This window comes from Lissotriton vulgaris, chromosome 9 (genome assembly GCF_964263255.1).
Source record: "Lissotriton vulgaris chromosome 9, aLisVul1.2, whole genome shotgun sequence".
Classification (NCBI taxonomy): Eukaryota; Metazoa; Chordata; class Amphibia; order Caudata; family Salamandridae; genus Lissotriton; species Lissotriton vulgaris.
This window is the reverse complement of record NC_141697.1, coordinates 545,270,666-545,290,189: the sequence shown is the minus strand read 5'-3', so window position 1 is coordinate 545,290,189 and position 19,524 is coordinate 545,270,666. Positions and strand designations below refer to the sequence as shown.

The 19,524-nt window shown below is 44.4% G+C and overlaps 1 protein-coding gene across 2 annotated transcripts in view; it reads left to right on the top strand.

The window, feature by feature from the left end:
- Window positions 1-19,524, top strand: part of LOC147691749 (solute carrier family 22 member 20-like) — a 262,080-nt gene that overhangs the window by 221,806 nt on the left and 20,750 nt on the right. For both annotated transcript variants that reach the window (XM_086938033.1, XM_086938032.1), the window contains exons 7-8: window positions 6,315-6,430; window positions 13,891-14,105. In XM_086938033.1, the coding sequence (XP_086794159.1) occupies window positions 6,315-6,430; window positions 13,891-14,105 (331 nt within the window). The remainder of the gene's footprint in view (window positions 1-6,314; window positions 6,431-13,890; window positions 14,106-19,524) is intronic.

Below are 19,524 nucleotides of genomic sequence, written 5' to 3'. Positions count from 1 at the left end.
TTTGTTACCAATGTTAGGCAAAATATCAGCAACAGCTGTCTGTAAATAACTGACTAAACGGTTAGAAGAAGGGGAATGTTTAGGTGAATAGCAATTAGGGTGTGGGTCTGGTAGAAGAATGGAGCCCTCTATGGCTCTTACACTGGATGAAATGTGTCTAATAGTTGACAAGGGCAATAGTGCTGCATTGATTTTCATGGAGCTTTCCTGAGCTTTTGATACTGTTGATCATAACATCATGATTGATCACCTTTGGCAGTCATGACATATATAATACTGTATTAAGCTAGAGTAGCTCCTTCAAAGAGAATCTGCCGTATACAGTGATGCTAACTCCCTCTAAATGGACATGCAGAACGTTTTGTGCACAGTCATCATTATCACCTAGTTTGTTCAACATATACATCCGACCACTCTTAGCACTCATCACATCTTTTTGCCGCTTTGCTGGGTGATACTCAACTGATCCCCAGCCTGGATCAAAATGCACCTATATCCATTGGTACTTTCACACCCTGCCTTACTGCTGTGACATCATGGATGAGCTGTAACTTTCTGCAACCTAATTCCAGTAAAACAGAATTGTTGCTGGTAGGAAAGAATACAACTAGATGGCAGGAGTCTACCTAATTTAGTGACTGAATAGATCCTGCAGTCATGATCTGAAGACAGATTCTACAAGTTGTCAGTTTTGAGGTCTGGCTTAAAGAAAAGCTTCAGTTTTTTTACGGGCTCATGTTTTCCAAAGATATCATAACAAACGTACATACAGTTATAGAAGCTTTCAAGCAACTCTCTCTTGCTATTTGTCTATTCAGATATCACTCAAACTATACTCAATCACAACTTCTTCAGCCATTGGATACCTTCACTTTTAGTGACTGCATTTCCTTGGAAACAGATGAATTAACCTTCCGCACTAGCACTTTCTTGAGACTGATAACTTGTGTACGCAAAATGATGGAAACCCCCTAATAATTAGATCTATGAGAACTGTAACACATTTCAAGTATCATGATTACTGTAAATAGATTAGCTTAGAGATGAGATTGTTTTTATTGTATGTACTTTTATGAATTTTATGAAATTCGAATAAAGGTCTTTTGAATTGAATTGAATTTTTGACTGCATTTTAACCTTGAACATGTACACATTCACGTTAAAAAACAGATCTGCCAAGAGGGAATGTTTTAGACACTTGTATGGTAGGGTGTAATCAGCTATATTCATAAAATCAAGACACTTATTGAACTTTGCAATGTTAACTCCTCACCATAAACCAGCTATGATATATTTATTTAGACAACAGGAAAAAGTACAAATCATTAAAGTAGCCATAGTGTATGTGCACATTTCTAGGATGAGTCATAGCCTCTAATCTTTTTGAATGGCATGTCAAGCAATTGCATCTGGCTTTAGAGGATGACTAGTAAAACTAGAAGTACTACAGCTTTGGGAAAAACTTCAGGCCATTGCATCTTACTTAAGAAGAACATCTAGCAGCTAAAATGCATATATTTAAAATAGCTATTATTTAATTGATTATTCATTGATTGACTCCACAAACATTGATGTGTAACAGAAAAAGACAGTGCAGGAAACAAGGACAATGCAGTCTCACTAAAACACAATGGAATATACATGTACACATGATTAGTGACACGCAAAAAGCAGATTATTAAGAACAAATAAAAAGACACTTAAAAATACCAATGTATTATAGTACCTATTTGTATTAGGGTGCCTCTATAAACGCATAGTAGTTAAGACATTTATTAAAATTAGCAGTGTTGCTTGACTAAGCATCATAAACCTGCTTTGACATGTTTGTTTGTCCTATGAAAAACAAGCACAAATCATTAGAGTAGCAACAGAGTATATGCAAATTACAAGGCTAAAGCCACAACGCCAGTGGTTTATGAATACTGTTTCAAGCAATTGCACCTGGGGGCTAAAGGAACACCTAGTAATGACTTGATGTATTACAGCTCTGTTAAGCCTTGAAGCAGTTAGCACTGTTCTGTTTCAAGAGCAACAACTAGTAACTACTTGAAGTACTGCGGCGTTTTGAAAAACGTGATACTTTTATATCTGACTCAAAAGGAACATCTAATAATAACTTATTAAACACAGCTTTTCTAAAATAAATCACCCTATATATGCCTACAATAAATATGAATAAATAGATATATTTATGTATGTGTATGTCTGTGTGTGTGTTTCACTGAAAAAAACAAATGTTAAAGTAATGTTATAGTTTGGCGTAAGTTTTAAACTCTAAAACCCACACACATTCACCTGTTATAAGTATCTCAAGTAACTGTAACTCATGCCCTAAGGTAAGTATAACCCGCACCACAGAGAGCCTGTGCTTGTTTTTTTTTTCATCAGTTGACTTAAGTGAACCTCCCAGGTGAAACTGTACACAGCTTTATCCTCCCCCCGTTAGCTGGAAAAACGAACCTGGTGCTAGAAGAAATGGATGAGGTGACATCATCCACCTGCTGGAGGTGGTTGGAGGGGTTATCTCCCCCCGCCTCTCTGGAGCTGCCTGTTGCCAGGCTTTAAGGGACCTAATCAACTCTGCCTTCCTGATCTGGTTGCTATGATGCAGCCCCCTAGACCTTCACTGAACAGTAAGCTCAGCAACTGAGAGTGGGTTCAGTTTAGCCAGATGTAGCTCCATGAACTCCCTAGTTTTGGGTCACACAAACTTTACAAATCAGAAATAGAACAAATCTAGAAAAATCAAAAAGATGGATTACAAATCAGTTTTAGTCCAAATTTGAAAAATTCAAAAAACAAAACTTTTGTTCTATGTCAATTTAGTGGATGTTTTAAAGAGCCTACCTTACTTAACTGTATGGTGTAATTTAAACACAAGTACGTACCCCACCTTTGAACACCTCTGAACACCAAATGTTGGAAGGTGGATTATTAGTAGGGGCAAGTACGCACCTACCATTAGCTACAAGGCCACCAACAAAATATAAGGTCCAGACTAGGTCTCAATAAAATTATTCCCTTGCGCAACCCTTGGACGGTGGCATCAAGCAGGCATGCTTAACTTAGGAGACTGGTGCGTGAAGCATTTAAAAACACCAATACATGAAATAAGTAAGACACAACACACAATAAAAATCCACCTTCCAACATACAGCTATAATATATTCTGGTAAATCAAATACAAAAAGGATTTGTACAGCTGGTATTCTGAACTCTCATATTTGAAAGTGCTATAATGCGCTAATGAAGAAAAGGGAGTTTTGGTGAAATTAACCATGTGCCTAAGATCACACAATTTTTGTGGGAACCTGCAATTTATTCATGTTTGTGGTTTCACTTAGCACAAATCCATCGCTGAATGGGAGTCTCTCTTTTCTTTTGACCCCTTTGTGCTTTTTTCTGCAGTTTTATATAGCGCAAACTTGACCGAAAGGTATTAGAAGCTTTAGGTTAGCACTAGTTATGTTACAGAAGGTCACATTTATTTTTCATAGGAACGGGGAAATCAAGTGACTTGACCAGAATCACAAGATGTTGAGCTGTCACAGAGACTCAAACCTGGTTCCTTAGTTCTGAAGTTTGCCACATTCTGGGTAGAGAGAAGCAGGAGGACACTTAAAAGCCTGGCTAGGTATGAGCTCGAGGTTCCAATAGAAGCCTGAGCTGAGGGCAAGGCTTCAGGCTCAAACCTGGCTCGAGATTTCAGTGGCTCACCTCCCCTCTAGTAGAAAGCCTTACTTGACACACAATAAGTGATTCAGCCACTCTTTACATACAATAAGAGGCAGAGCCTTGCTTGGCACGCGATGAGTGGCACAGCCACACATGGTACACAAGAAGTGGCACTGCTCTGCTGGGGACACATAGTGAGTGGCCCACAGCCTCACTGAGTGCAATTCTGCCCCCTTGCCAGGAGCAGTTTCCTCCCATCGGGACACCTCGAATACACTTTCACACAGCATCCAGACAGTCCCATCAGGTAAACCGTTTCTTCTGGGTTCCCTTCTGTGCAGACTCTTTTCCAGGGCTACCTCCAATCTAACTCTCTCCACATCAGTGGTTTCCCTTTTCTAAATGCTTCTTCAGCATCAAGTTACAGATTCCTGGGGTGATGTCCCCTTACTCCCTGGGAAACTGGCAGTCGGCCAGCCATCCCAGGGTCATAGTTGTTTCTCCATCTCCCCTGCGAATGTGGCGTAGACTGTTAATAAGAACTCCTGGAACAGTGAGGGGTATATATTTGTCCCCTCACTGCAGCACACACAGAAGTTACAACTAGTCATTTATAAAATGATTGTTTATGTGCAGGAAGGGACACCTTCCTGCACATAAACAATCATGCATGGCATTTTGCCATTTCTATGCGTGCTGCACTATGCAGCACACACAGAAACAGTAAAATCAAGGAGAAATAAATCATTTCACCTTTTTGCGCCATGTTAAGACCAGGTTTTTTTGGTCTTAATTTTGGCACTGCCTCATATTTACGCCACCCATGTAAATTTGAGGCAGAGCTAAAATCTGATGGGTTTTGAGGCAGAACGCCCACCACAACACCCATTGCCCTACCCTTTCACACTAAGTATAGCGAGAAAGGGTGCCACGTTAAATGGCTTAACACTGCCTTGTAAATAAGGGGAAGCCCGTATCGCCAAAGGAACATCAAAATAAAGTGACATTCTTGTGGAAATCGGGGCTTGTGAATATGCCCAGAGTGTGTTGAATTCAGACCCCTGCACTATAACTAATTCTAGGCTATTGCAGTATTTGTTGTATTGGCTTCAGTCTCTAGAAACTTTGTTTCTTCGTCAGATGAAATACGGGTGGTGCTAAGAGGCTGTCACCAAGCATCACCCAAAACACTGCAACAAAGAAGAGAGCAGCCTTCACACATACATCCATTTCAGTATTGTGGGTAGCACCTCTTCAGGGGACAAAGGGTCAGATCTGCACTACAAAGGACACATCTGTCTCCAGTATTAACACGTCCCAGCTAGCTTAATTGCACTGCTCCTGTCTGAAAGGAAAGGCCCTGACTCACTAGCAGGGTGCAGCTGCTTTGCTAAAGAGACCACTGTCTCCTTATTCCTGCACCAGTCAGTGCTTAATTTGAGCCGGTGGTTTCTGGTGCTCGTCATCAGCACTTAATTGTCAACACCAGTACTTGTGAAAGTCTACCACAAGGTAGCACTATCTGGCTAATTTGGAGATGACCACAACAACAGTTATTATTATTTCAATATACATTAAAAATTACTATTACCTGACGCCCAAGCCATTATTATAGCTTTGGGGGCCTGAAATAGTCTGAAATGTCACACTTGTAGGAGTGGGATGGTTAGTAGTTCTGTTATTACTATAATTGGCAGCATTGCAGGAGCAATGTGTGGTGCAAGTTGCAGTGGCCTTCTGACGAGAGACATTACACTTATTGTTTTAAAAAAATTAGGTACTGACCAAAGTCTAGTGCTTTTAAGAAGCTTCAAGGATGCAATCAGTACATTATTCTAGTCTGACAGACTCCACCACTTCCATCTTGTGCCCAGGGCCACCCAGAGAACTAAAGATGGATTCAGCTGTGTACATAGAACAAAATGATACACTCACTTGTAGCACACTACTGCAACACACTGACACATGTATACATACTAGTCATGCTGCGTTTGCACTCACGGAGATATAGCCAATGACTCATATGTAAAGGACAGAAGAGACAATTTACACAGAAAGAACCATAGGCCATGCAGCCATGCAGTGACAAGGTAAAGAATGGCTGTCCTGCAACTAGAAATTCATGCGACCACCACTGTTACTTAAAGCCCAGTATGCAGACAGTAGTCACCCTCCCAAAGGAAGTCCAGGGATGTAGCTTTCATTGGTGCAGCAGGTGCAGTGGCCCCAGGCCCCAGAGGCCTGAGTGTCTAATGAAACCCTGATTCTTGCTTTAGTTCCCAGTTTAAAGAGTGGCCAGGGTGTCCATTTCCTTCCTTGCAATATAGCCCATGACACATGGACTCTTACGCCACTGAGGAAGACACAACTTGAGAGGTTCTTCAGACCACAGGGCCACTCTCTGAGTCTTAGTAACTTGCTCAGGGGTTTTCAGTGTAGACATGATGCTTATATTTACTGAGACCATAATAAAAATGCAAATATTTTTAGATAATCTCATACAAGCTCACTTAGAGCAGAAGCTCATGTCCGCAAAAATGACGGGAACATTCCCGGTCCAATAAAAGTGATCTGTGCCCGCATAATGGATATGCACATAACCTGAAGGATAACTTTTCCTTTTCTCTCCTGCCAAGATGGTGAAAGCTCACATGCATACTGAGATAATGGCAATGAGATCGTCGCATTCATTGGTGGACCTCATACGCACGCCAGCCGTGCGCAGGATCTCCTGCCTCCTGGCCATGCTCTGGTAGGTGAACTGTGATCTCAGAAATTCTTTTACGAATTAATATTTCTTGTTCGGTTTACACTTTTCTGAATCATATTTGCTGAGTTTAGTTGTGTTACTCTAGGTTTCCATAAGAGGTGTACTTCATGTGACGGCCTTTGAGTGTTGCTCTGATTAGGGCCTATGAAGAACAAGTGGCTAGGCTCATCTAAGGGGTACCATTTTCTGACCTACCAATTTAACACTCTGTTACAAATTCAGCAATGACTACCAGTTGTGGTGAGGCACACTGTAGATCTCAACAGTGACACCTAGCAGCCAGTTGAGAATGTATAACAATATATTTTTAAGAGCAGGCAGTGGTTCCACAGACTACTGACTACTCTTAAAAAATGAAGCTTCAAAGTTTAATTTTTTTCTTTTTAAATTCATCCCATTTTCCTTTAAGGAAAATGGGCTGCATTTTAAAAAAAAGTTAGCATTATTAATTTGCTATCTCATTTACATTTATGAAGTAGGTCAATTTGCGACTCATTAGGAATTTTTACTGAAGACGTTTAAGTTTTCTAACATGAAAAATTGCAATTTCCAAATTGTAATTTGGTAAGAATCGCAATGAAGTTATCCCAGTTCCTACATTTGGTCATGTGACCCCAGGTCCAGAAGTCTAAGAGGTTTACTGCACTCCAATTATGGCTGTATTTACAACCGATCCAGGGAGCGGATGGGCTATTTTTCTTGCTCGTATTCTGTAAATATGTAATATATAATTGTCCAAGCCTAATCGCTGTTAAAATGTAATCCTGAGGGAATTTGCAATTTGTATTTATTTGTATCTCTAACCACTAGTATATATAGTTGACCTTTGAAATTACTACCATTCCTCATGTGATTTTAGAGTTTATCTGTTTATAACTCTTCCTTGAGTGACTTTACAACTTGTACATTGGCAATTTTTCCCTTCTTTCACTGCACTTGTATATATAACTCAAATCACTAGTATATGTAGTAGACCTTTGTACTTACTACCAGTCCTATGTGCTTGTAGAGTTTATCTGTTTGTATCTCTTCCTTGACTTTACAACTTGTACATTTGCAATTTTTCCTGTTTATATCTTTTATGTAACTCATGTAATCCAAAGTCTTTATTTAACGCAACCGGTTATTTTGTAAAGCGCTCTGACAATATCGGGTAATGTTTGCGCTATATAAAATTGCAAAAAAGAAATAAATAAAAATGGCCTACAGCATGCTTGCTATGCTACTAGGCCCTGGAGCACGTCACTTGGTCATGCCATAGAAATACAGCAGTAGCTGCACACTCTCTTCCTTTGGGTCTCTTTTCTGTTCACATTTGGTAGTATACTCTCTACAGATTTAAAGCAGAAAACCTGCAGCTTCCAGCAGGTTCCGCTGCTCCTGCCTGCTGACTGCCTGAGCTGCCCTGCTAAGCTGCTCTGCTGCCTCGCTGCTGCCTCCTGTTACTTCCCCACTCTGCTGCCTCATTGTTACCTTCGGTGCCGCTTTTGTTTTGTTTCCCCCTTGTGTTGGCCTTTTGCTCGTGTTAGCCTATTTTTTCCTCTGCTGCCTCATTGTTACCTTCGCTGCCGCTTTTGTTTTGTTTCCCCCTTGTGTTAGCCTTTTGCTTGTGTTAGCCTATTTTTTCCTCTGCTGCCTCCTGTTTTTCCCCCCTTCTGCTGCCCTCCCCCTTCCTTGGGTGCCGCTCCCTGCCACCGGATGACCCAGCCGCCGCTGAGCCGCCCTCAGTCCCCCTTCCCGCCACAGACCTCCGCCGACTCCGCCTCCCTCCTGCCCATTGGCCGCCCGCTCCCGCCACCCAGCTGACCCGCCCTCCTGGCTCCTTACTTATGACGTCCCCTGAGCGCCCGCGCAACGGACGCGCGCAGCGGGAGCACCGATTGAGCGCCAAAGGTGCGCCAAAGGTAAGCCCGTCTGCGCCCGTCCGCGCCTGGACCGATCCCAGTGCCAGGACCCCTGGCTCCCGCAGACACCAGCCCACCCGCCGGACCTATGACGCCACGGAACTCTACGCACTCAACACCGGTCGAATCCCGGCCTGCTATCGAGCCACCCCGAGACGCACCACCGGACCCTTCTGCTGCCACTCCTGCAAGTTCTCCTGCATCCGGACCTGCACTACACCGGCACCGACCAAGCCGAGCACCAGCAGCAACCACCTCAAATGCATCCTGCTCAACACCCACTCCATCCACAGACACGCCATCGAGCTCTGGAACCTGCTCGACACCACAGCCCCAGACGTCGCCTTCCTCACGGAAACCTGGATGAACGCCTCCTCAGCGCCCGACATCGCCATCGCCATCCCGGACGGCTACAAGATCATCCGGAGGGACCGCGTCAACCAGACAGGAGGAGGCATCGCCATCATCCACAGGAACACCATCCGCATCACGACCAACACCGACGACACCCTCACACCCGCCGAACACCTGCACTTCCAGATCCACATCAACCCCAAGACCACCCTCAGAGGCACCCTCATCTACAGACCCCCGGGACCATGCACACAATTCAGCGTAGACATCGCCGACTTCATCAGCCCGCACGCCCTCCTCTCCGCTGACTACATCCTCCTCTGGGACCTCAACTTCCACCTGGAGAACGACAACAACCGCAACACCACCACCCTACTGGACAACCTCGCCAACCTTGGTCTCAAGCAGCTGGTGACCACCCCACCCACTACGCCAGACACACACTCGACCCAGTGTTCTCATCCAGCAAGGACATCACCTTCAGCCACGCCACTGGACTCCACTGGACGGACCACAGCTGCGTCCACTTCAGCTTTAGAAGGACCACGATCCACCACCACCAGCAACAGGTTGCATGCAGAAGCTGGAACAAGATCACAGGCGACCAGCTTGCGACTTCCCTGAGCATGAACCCTCCCACCAGCGCAACGAACCCAAGCCAGGCGGCCACCAACCTCGCAAATTGGATCAGCAACTGCGCAGACGACCTCGCCCCTCTGAAGACCCCGCCTAGCAGACCCGGCAGCAAGAAAGCCCCATGGTTCACCGACAAACTCAAAAGCTCCAAGAAGAACTGCTGAGCCCTCGAGAAAGCCTGGCGCAGAGACCCAACACCGAACAACATGACTGCCCTCAAGCTCACCACCCGAAAACACCATTAACTGATCCACGCCACCAAGAAAACTGCATTCAAGGAACGACTGGACAACAACGCACACAACAGCAAGGAACTCTTCAACATCGTTAAAGAGCTCTCCAACTCCAACCCCGGAAACAACATCACCCCTTCACAAGACCTCTGCAACTCCCTCGCCTCCTACTTCCACAACAAGATCACAGACATACACAACAGCTTCAGCACTCAACCGACGCACGCCACGAATGAACCACAGCCCCCCACCACCACCTTCCGTGCCTGGACCCCGATAAGCACCGAAGACACCATCCGCACGATGAACTCCATCCACTCCGGATCTCTGACCGACCCCTGCCCTCACCACGTCTTCAACAAGGCCGACGCTGTCATCGCACCCCACCTACGGGACATCATCAACACCTCCTTCGACACCGCTACCTTCCCGGAGAGCTGGAAGCACGCCGAACTCAGCGCGCTACTAAAGAAGCCATCAGCTGACCCCACCGACCTCAAGAACTACCGCCCCATCTTGCTGCTCCCGTTTCCTGCAAAAGTCATCGAGAAAACCGTCAACAAGCAGCTGACCGCCTTCCTCGAGACAAACGGATCCCTCAACCTCTCGCAGTGTGGCTTCCGGGCCAACCACAGCACCGAGACCGCCCTGATCGCAGCCACTGATGACATCCCAGCCCTGCTCGACAACGGAGAAACAGCGGCCCTCATCCTCCTAGACCTCTCCGCGGCCTTCGACACTGTCTGCCACCGTACCCTAGTGCAGCGCCTCAGCAACGTCGGAATCCAGGAGAAGGTACTGGAATTGGTCATCTCGTTCCTCGCCGGAAGGACACAGAGAGTCCGCCTCCCCCCGTTCAGATCAGAAGCCACCGAAGTCATCTGCGGCGTTCCTCAAGGCTCCTCGCTCAGCCCAACCCTCTTCAACGTCTACATGAGCCCCCTCGCAGCCATCGCACGCCAACACAACCTCAACATCATCTCCTACACCGACGACACCCAGCTGATCCTCTCCCTCACCAACGACCCCGCCACCGCCAGAGCCAACCTACACGAAGGGATGACAGACGTAGCCAAGTGGATGATGAACAGCCGCCTGAAACTGAACTCGGACAAGACAGAAGTCCTCATCCTGGGATCTTCACCCTCCGCCTGGGACGACTCCTGGTGGCCCCCCGCCCTGGGCAGCGCACCCAAACCAACAGACCAAGCACACAACCTGGGTTTCATCCTGGACTCCTCCCTCTCCATGACCAGACAAGTCAACGCCGTCTCCTCGTCGTGCTTCAACATCCTGCGCATGCTACGTAAGATCTTCCGGTGGATCCCCACTGAGACCAGGAAGACGGTCACCCAGGCCCTCGTCACCAGCCGTCTGGACTACGGCAACTCCCTCTACGCCGGAACCACCGCCAAACTCCAGAAGAGACTCCAGCGGATTCAGAACGCCTCAGCACGACTCATCCTAGACATCCCCCGTCGCAGCCACATCTCCGGACACCTAAGAGATCTGCACTGGCTCCCGGTCAACAAGAGAACCACCTTCCGTCTCCTCACCCACGCACACAAAGCCCTACACAACCAAGGCCCAGAATACCTCAACAGCCGCCTGAACTTCTACGCTCCCACACGCCAGATCCGATCGACCGGCCACGCCCTCGCCTCCGTCCCCCGCATCCGAAGAGCCACCACAGGAGGAAGGTCCTTCTCCTACCTGGCCGCCAAGACTTGGAACTCCCTCCCGACCCACCTCCGCCTGACCCAGGACCACCTTGCCTTCAGGAAGCAGCTCAAGACCTGGCTGTTCGAGCAGTAGCGGACCCCCCCTCCCTTAGCGCCTTGAGACCCTCCGGGTGAGTAGTGCGCTATATAAATGCTTTGATTGATTGATTGATTGAGTGCATTTTAAAGTCAAAGCATTGGGTATTGATCTGAAATTGTATTTTGTATTCGATTAGATTGCTGTTTAAGCAGGAAACAATACCAATACTTGCTTGTTGTCTGGTGCTTCATATTGCACTTCTGCTGTTTGTAGGGGCTGTAAATAACAAAACAGTTGTCAGCGATAGCTTGAGAGAAAAATTGGGAAAGCTATTTTCCCCTGTACCACAGAGTGAGAACAATTTTAAGAGAGAGTAGGCTAAAATAGAACAACTCCTGGCCACATGTATCAACCACAAGAATAAAGGGACCCCATCTCAAGAGTAAGAGAGTCTCCCTTTCCTGTCCACAAACCGGACCCTAAATCTCCAATTTCAATCAGAAGAGTGTGATCGCGATCACCACCAGATGTTCTCCGTCCACCGAGCCAGCCCTTCATCCTTCGAACCATGACGTTGAGCTAACCGTGGAAATGATCAAGAATGCTCAATGAGATCATACAAGATCATAACCCTGACTGCAGGGCTCATGTTCTGAAAGCTTGTATCCTCAGAATAAAAACTCAAGGAAAAGACAAAAACAATGCAATGAGAGCCAACAGAGAAACTCTAATAGCTGATGGCTACACAAGTATGAAAGTAAAATAGGCCAAGACTATCCTCATTTTCTTCTAACTACCCTGGAATAATGGCTAGATGCATTCCACTCTAAACCTTCTGGAAGTAAACTGTCTAAACTGGTCAGATGCAATACTGCTATACCTAGGGATCTCGGAAAACTTACAAGTTAGCATTTACAGTACTAGAACTATCATGATCCAAACCAATAAAAGAAATCAGCTGTCCTTTGAAAAGATATTCTGAAGTCTCTAAAATACAGAACTAATCACTGCTTAACAGCTCCTCTAATCCATAACAACGAGCTTCATCCCCTCCTTCCAACTACCATGCCCATTTCCTGCCACACCGCTCAGTGCTGCAACCTTTTGTTACTGCAACACCATCAGAGTTTCCGACCACTCAACCAACCAGTGAAGTGCCCATCACTAGAGTGACTCCTCATGAACAACTACCCAACTCCTCCACCCTTGATTACAAAACGTGCCCTGAACCTCTTATGGCCCAGTTGTTGCTCACCTCCAAAGATTTACTTATGCAGTTTGAGTTTCTGTCTGACTGGTCCAAGATGATATGTGGGTATTAAGATGACTACAAAGAAACAAGTTATCTGTGACTTGATCTTTAGGCTACTTAATAATAAGGTGGAAGCTACTGCCAGTTGGATAAACATGCCCCTGTCTCTTGGGGGTGAACCAGTTTGATGAAAATTATTGTTTCTTTTTCAAGTTACCAATGCTTATTTGAATGCAGAAGTCCCCCACCATCAAATATTGAGATACTCAATCTTTCAGATGGGTGATAAAGTGGATACCAGTTAACCGTGGATGGTGGTGTAACAGTTTTTGAGCAGGGTATTTTCATATACCATTAAGGTCCCATCCTTTAATCTGGAGGCATTAAACCATCTGCACATTGTAGGAATGACAGTCTTATCCTTTGACCACATCAACTCTATTACATTGCCGTAGCTCTATAACTGACCTCGACAGCACTGACCACTACATTCATTAATGTAAGTGTCATAATTAATTTGGTGGTAAGGAGCATAGCAAAATCAACATTAACTGGAATGTAATGAATTATTCAATGAGAAACATTTATAAAATAAAGATAAAGGGTTTAAGGGTACCCCTGAGATGTTGTGTACCTACAATTACCAACATTCTTTATTTACAGTTAGGTAATGTTTTACGCTGCTCAGATCTTCTAGTTGTTAGGAACATTCATAAGATTGTAAGACTGATATATAAAAAGGAAACTCAGTGCAGATCTAAACAGTTTGCAAAGTTTGTGTTAGGAGAAGATACCAAGATTATAAGTAAAGGTCAGAATTTATGTGTCAAAACACTAAAGGCAGGGTAGGCACTTCTTATGTAGTGGATATATAAAGTTGCCCTTAAGGAGAAATTGCAGACAAATTCAGTACTAAAGAAAATAATTTCTTTCTTATAGCTATTTGAGGGTTCATGAGATTAATCCATCATTGTCTGATTGTTGCACCTGCTGCTTAAATTACTGGGTGCCCACATGTCTTGGGCCTCCCTTCTTTTAATATGAGACAGGATTGTTGGGTACATTACCTGGTATAGTCAAGCAGGATTACATTTAGATGAGAAATCGTCCCGCACAGCATATACAGCATAGGGTTTGGCTCAGCAGTCAAGTCTCACTCCAGTTAACTCATGCATCATGATATTGGACAAGTCCATTTTACTGTCTATTACACAGTTCCATGTTGGCAGGGCCTAGCAGAAAGTTTCAATGTGATGAATTAACAGAAACTATAAATCAGTAATCTACTTCTTCCTCCAACAGGTTCTCCATGAGCTTTGCCTACTACGGTCTGGCAATGGACCTGCAGAAGTTCGGCTACAGCATCTTCCTGGTCCAGGCGTGCTTTGGTGCCATCGACATCCCTGCAAAACTTGTGGGGGCTGCAACCATGAGCATGGTTGGCCGTCGTTGCACAGAGACAGTTTCTCTCACCCTAGCAGGGCTGATGATCATTGCTAACCTGTTTGTTCCACAAGGTGAGCTAACAATAACTTATTTTTGCTAAAGCATGGTGTGCACCAATTAGGAATGAACAGTGCACAAAGAATGGAAAGATCAGGGCTTACTACATTGTCTACCGTGTTCAGTCTTGTCACCCTTGGCGAATGTAAAGGAGATCATTCGCTTTACTAAACTATAAATTGGACAGATCGATCTTCACCATGACACCAGACCACCTTTATTCGGGCCAGTATGTATACCAGAACTAGAACGCCTGCTCAAACTATGAAAGTACTAGAGAACCAGACAAGTGGTAAAAGTTCGCTATAGAAATGCATTGATAGAACAGAATACGACGAAGCACAAATAAAATATGACATAAACAATCCACAGCACGACAGACAATACACAGCCCACTCAAAACACACATACAATGCAATAGTATACATAGAACATAACCCAGACCTCACACACTATGCACTACACACACAAGGTGCACAAATATCACAATAAACAAAATACACATACAGTACAAATTACAACACATACACAAAACCGACAACACATTCAACACAACCCACCACATACCATCCACAACATACATAATGCACAACACCATGCATCACACACAATAAACATAACACAACTCACTGCTCACCACCCATGAAAAATATACAGCACATACAATACACAAAAATACATACAACACTACACATTTGACAGAATCCATACACATTTGACCGCCTGTCAAGTCTTCCTACCAAGATTTTTTTGGATTCAAAATAATATTGTTTGCCACTAGGGCAGCCCCAGCGCACAGGAACACACGTGAAAGGGACATCAAAATTGTCCAATACCCAAGGTGGTTGTAGTGAAACCAAGGTAGACGTGCATAGCTAACATTTCTTCCAGTGAGCGTGTTAAGGCAGATGCACCTTCAAAATCTTGCCACATTACAAAAAAAAGTTATTTTGTTACTTTTGGGGCTGGGAGCACAGAACTCTAATTCCAGTGGAATGCAATGGAAATAAATATATTGGTTTCTTTGAAGGGATTGTCAAGATCCTTTTTAGGTCTGACTTGATAGCACAGCTGTATGGTAACCAACTGTTACCAATTCTTAAAAATATATATAGCATGGGTATTGGCTCCACGCAGAGGAATAAATATTATCTCACCTAATATGATTGGATTTTAGTATATCATTCTGCTTTATCTCATAGATGCACTATTATTTTTGTTTTGTCTTTTCATACCAGCAATAGGTTTTGTAAATATTTTAGTCAGGACTAAACATGAGAAGGATCTATTGTCTTTGCTAATGCTTGTTTTTTTGGGAGCTGTATGTTTTACGTTGGTAAATACCCAGCACCCATTTGTATTTTTATTGTCAACATTTTCTCTTTACCCCATCTTGTATATTCAACAAAATAATAGCTACATTGATAATTATGCCCCGTAGAACCTCAGTGCTTTCATATCCACCACGGCTGTTAATTTCCTTGTAGTATGTAGATTTTACATTGTCAAAGCTACATTTGGTATATAAAGAGCACAGTAACTTTAGAATCACTACATATTGCAAAGTCGCGGTGGCCACTATAGTTAGGACCTAGTTACCGCAGGAAGATGGTTTTTGGTTTGCTAATAACGTTGGTGAAGCTTGAGTCATCACAAAACTTCCCCCAAAAAGTTCACCCACCTCAGCTTGAACGTTTTGAGGTGAGCTGTCAAGCAAGGGCCAAGAAAAAGAGAAACCCAAAATGCAATTTTGCCATGCAATTTTCATAAGTATTTTTGAACAGCGTTTCAGCTCACAAGGCTGAACAAAATTATACCATAATTGGCACAAGGCTTGAACTTAATTCAGAAAGCATGTTTTTATGACAGAGAAAATCTGATAAGTATTTTTCGAGAAATTAAGGTTGAAAATATTTGTGTATCTTGATGATTGGGTTTGGCAAACTCTTGCAAGAGTTGCCTATTCACACAATTTCAAATAATAGAGAAATCTGTTTGGGCAAGATGGCCTCTTTTCCCGTGGGCTGTCCCAATCCTGTGAGTCCTGCGGGAGCTCACGCTCTGATTGGTTGGCCGTAAAATTAAAAACATTTTGCAACTGCCATTTCAGGACACAAACTCTTGATTCCTGTGTCCTGAAACCTGAAATAATATGATATAAGGTGACAGGGTAGGGATACTCTGACCTTTTGGACCTTGTGAGTTTAGTCGAAAAGGGATTCCCTCATTGTCCAAATGAAAAAAATTGTTGGGGGATCCAAAATCCCACGTGACTCTCGTGGGAGTCAGAGAGGCTCATCTGCTCTCATGCGAGTCCCTGGGTGGCGCAGTGGGCTTCGCCGGCACCTGCCAGAGTCTTGCGGACTAAAATAGCATTTTTAAAAAGCATGGGATTGAGTGTCTGGGGTGGGTTGGCTGCATACAGGCTGTTGGCTCTGTGACTAACCTATGCCACTCACAACCAAGAGCTGTGCTAGAGAAGGGGTTGGGTGTCTATGAGGCGGTTGGAAGTACCTGCAACCAACCTCACGATGCGCACTGCCTTTTGCATGGTAGAGGGGGTTGGTGTTCCGTGTTGTAATAAAATGTTACTTTACGTTAAAAAAATTTCTAGAAACTGAGAGGCCTCAGTGGGTCCCATAAGAGTACTACAGGACCCAAGACACAATTCTTTTTTTTTGTTTTAGACCCAGGGATTCCTTCTGGGATACTCACCCCCCTCAAGGGCCAGAGAGTTAGAGTGCCCCTACTTTGCCCCATTTTATCCTATTTTTATTTATTTTTGCATTAAATTCAGATAAATTCAGAGTCCTAACATGACAACCTCAACATCAATGTTGAAGTTGCACCCGGCCAATCAGATTACTTGGCATCATGGCTGTCTTGAAAAAAGCCCTTGTGGCCAATTAAATTGCTCTATGTTTTGATTTCATTGTACAAAGGGATTACCCCTCACACCTCAGTGGGACCTACCGTTTAGACAGCACTTTATTATGACGCTTAATTGCTCATAAATAGGAAATGCTGCCTTACGTTATTTTTGGTTACAAACTAACCCAAATCGTGACTTGTACTGATTTGTAAATACCAACCTAGACTTTACATTGGGTCTGTGTTAAAAAAGTAACAAATCCCCCATGTAAATTCTTTGTAAATCTGGGCCATAGCTTTCTGCCATTTTTGGTGTAATTCTATTCAGCAGTTTTTTTTGTGTATCGCTCCCCAAAATTCCTATGGAATATTGTGTAGAAAATCATGTTTTGGGACCCCACATTTTTCCTTGGCTTCTGATTGATGGATCACCTGAAAGGTTCTAGGAAGGAGCTGAGGTGGATGAATTATTGTTGGAAAGTTTTGTGAACATTTGTGGAATAGCACTAAAGTTATTAGCAAAATCAAAACTGCTTTTCCTATGGAAACTCAGACCTAACCATAAATACACAATGGTTACTGGGATTCATTCACCTCAGCTTCTTTTAAAAATGTTTTGAGATGATATATCTAGTGGGTCACATAACGTGTTTTTTCCATGCAATTACTAATCGGAATTTTAGACTATTTTTAGATAAAAACAGCTGAATAGAATTACCCCAAATCTTGCAGAAAGCTGAACCTTTACTCAGAAGGTGTGCTTTTTGAGATTTGGTGTGAATCTATTCAGCAGTTTTTGAGAAATTAAGGTTCAAAAGTTTGTGATATATTGATAGTTGGTCCCGCTGGACTCCTGTGGTGCCGTAAATTCAAGAAATAGTGATCTGATTCTTTCGGAGGACTGTTTTCCAGTCATTGTTCCATGGGACGGGTCTTGCTCTTGGTCCCATGGGACCGATGATTTGATTTGCTGGCCACAACACAAATAGAGATGTTACAACCGTCTCTATAGGACACAAGGACTCGGTCCCCATATCATTCAGCTAAAAATAAATTCGAATATAAGCGGGCATGTATGATGTAACCTGAAACTCTTAGAATTATGAAGGGTTCTAGAGGAAATCCCCCAGGGCTTACATTTTAAAAGAAAAATCAGCACGACAGTCCTGGGTACTCCCAGTGGTGCCAGCGAGGCCCCAGGAAAAAAGTTTAAAAAACGCAAGACCCATTAGATGGTGAAACCCCTACCATGCACATTCTATGCCTTGTACAGAAGTCTTCATGGTAAGCCTGACCCACCAGACACCCAAGTCACATTAGGTGCCTAAGCCTCTACTACACACACCCTTTCAGGGCCGGACTGACTACCGGGCAGTTTGGAATGCTGCCGAGCTGCTGGCTGATTTTACTGTAGTGGGGGCTGATTTCGTTCATGGAGACCTGAATTTCGTTTAGTACACGCAGGTCCCCATCAACAAAATATACCCCCAGCTCAGCAGCATTCCAAACTGCCCGGTGGCCAGTCCGGCCCTGCACCCTTTGCCTTGTATAGAAATCTTCACGAAATCCCACACCCACCAGGCACCCAAGCCCCCCATTAGATGGCCATGTCTTTACTACACACACCTTTCACCCTGTATAAGACCCTGTGCATGTAGCCGACCTCTCATGCACAATCAAAGCGATATGGGTGGCCAAGTCCCTACAATGCACTGCCTTCACCTTGTATGTAAGTCTTCATGGAGAGCCCACTCTACCCAGACACCAAGGTCATATCAGGTGGCTAAGTCCTTACTAGACACGCCCTTCACCTAGTATGAAAGTCTCCATGGAGAGTCCACTTCCTCCAGGCACCCAAGCCCCATTAGCTGGTGAAGTCTCTACTACGCACATTATCAATCAATCAAAGACATTTATAGAGCGCACTACATACCCGTAGGGTCTCAAGGCGCTGGGGGTGGGGGGGGGTGCCGCTACTGCTCGAACAGCCAGGTCTTCAGCTTCTTCCTGAAGGAGAGGTGGTCTTGGGACCCTTTGTGGATAGGTGACATCTTATGCACAATCAATGAGGCCTAGGTAGCCAAGCTCCTAAACCGCACACCCTTCGTCTTGTACGGAAGTCTTCATGGAGAGCCCACTCCCACCAGACACTCAAGCCCAATTAGATGCCCAAGTCTCTACTAGGCACACCCTTCACCTTGCATGAAACCCTTGGCAGGTAGTCAACCTCTCATGCACATTTAATGAGCTATGGGTGGCCACTCCCCTACAATGCACAGCCCACACTTTGGCCAGATGTAGGTAATTCCGATTTACCGACTCTTAAATACCAACTCATACCGAATCGGTATTTAAGAGTCGGTAAATTGGAAGGAGGCAGACGTAGGAAAAAAATTACCGATTCTGTAAGAGTCGGTATTTACCGATTCTGTAAATACCGAATCCGTATTTCCCATTGATTCCTATGGGCCTTGAAGCCCATAGGAATCAATGTGAAATACAGATTCGTATTTACAGAATCGGTAAATACCGAATCCTGGCAGGGGGAACGGGGTGTCACTT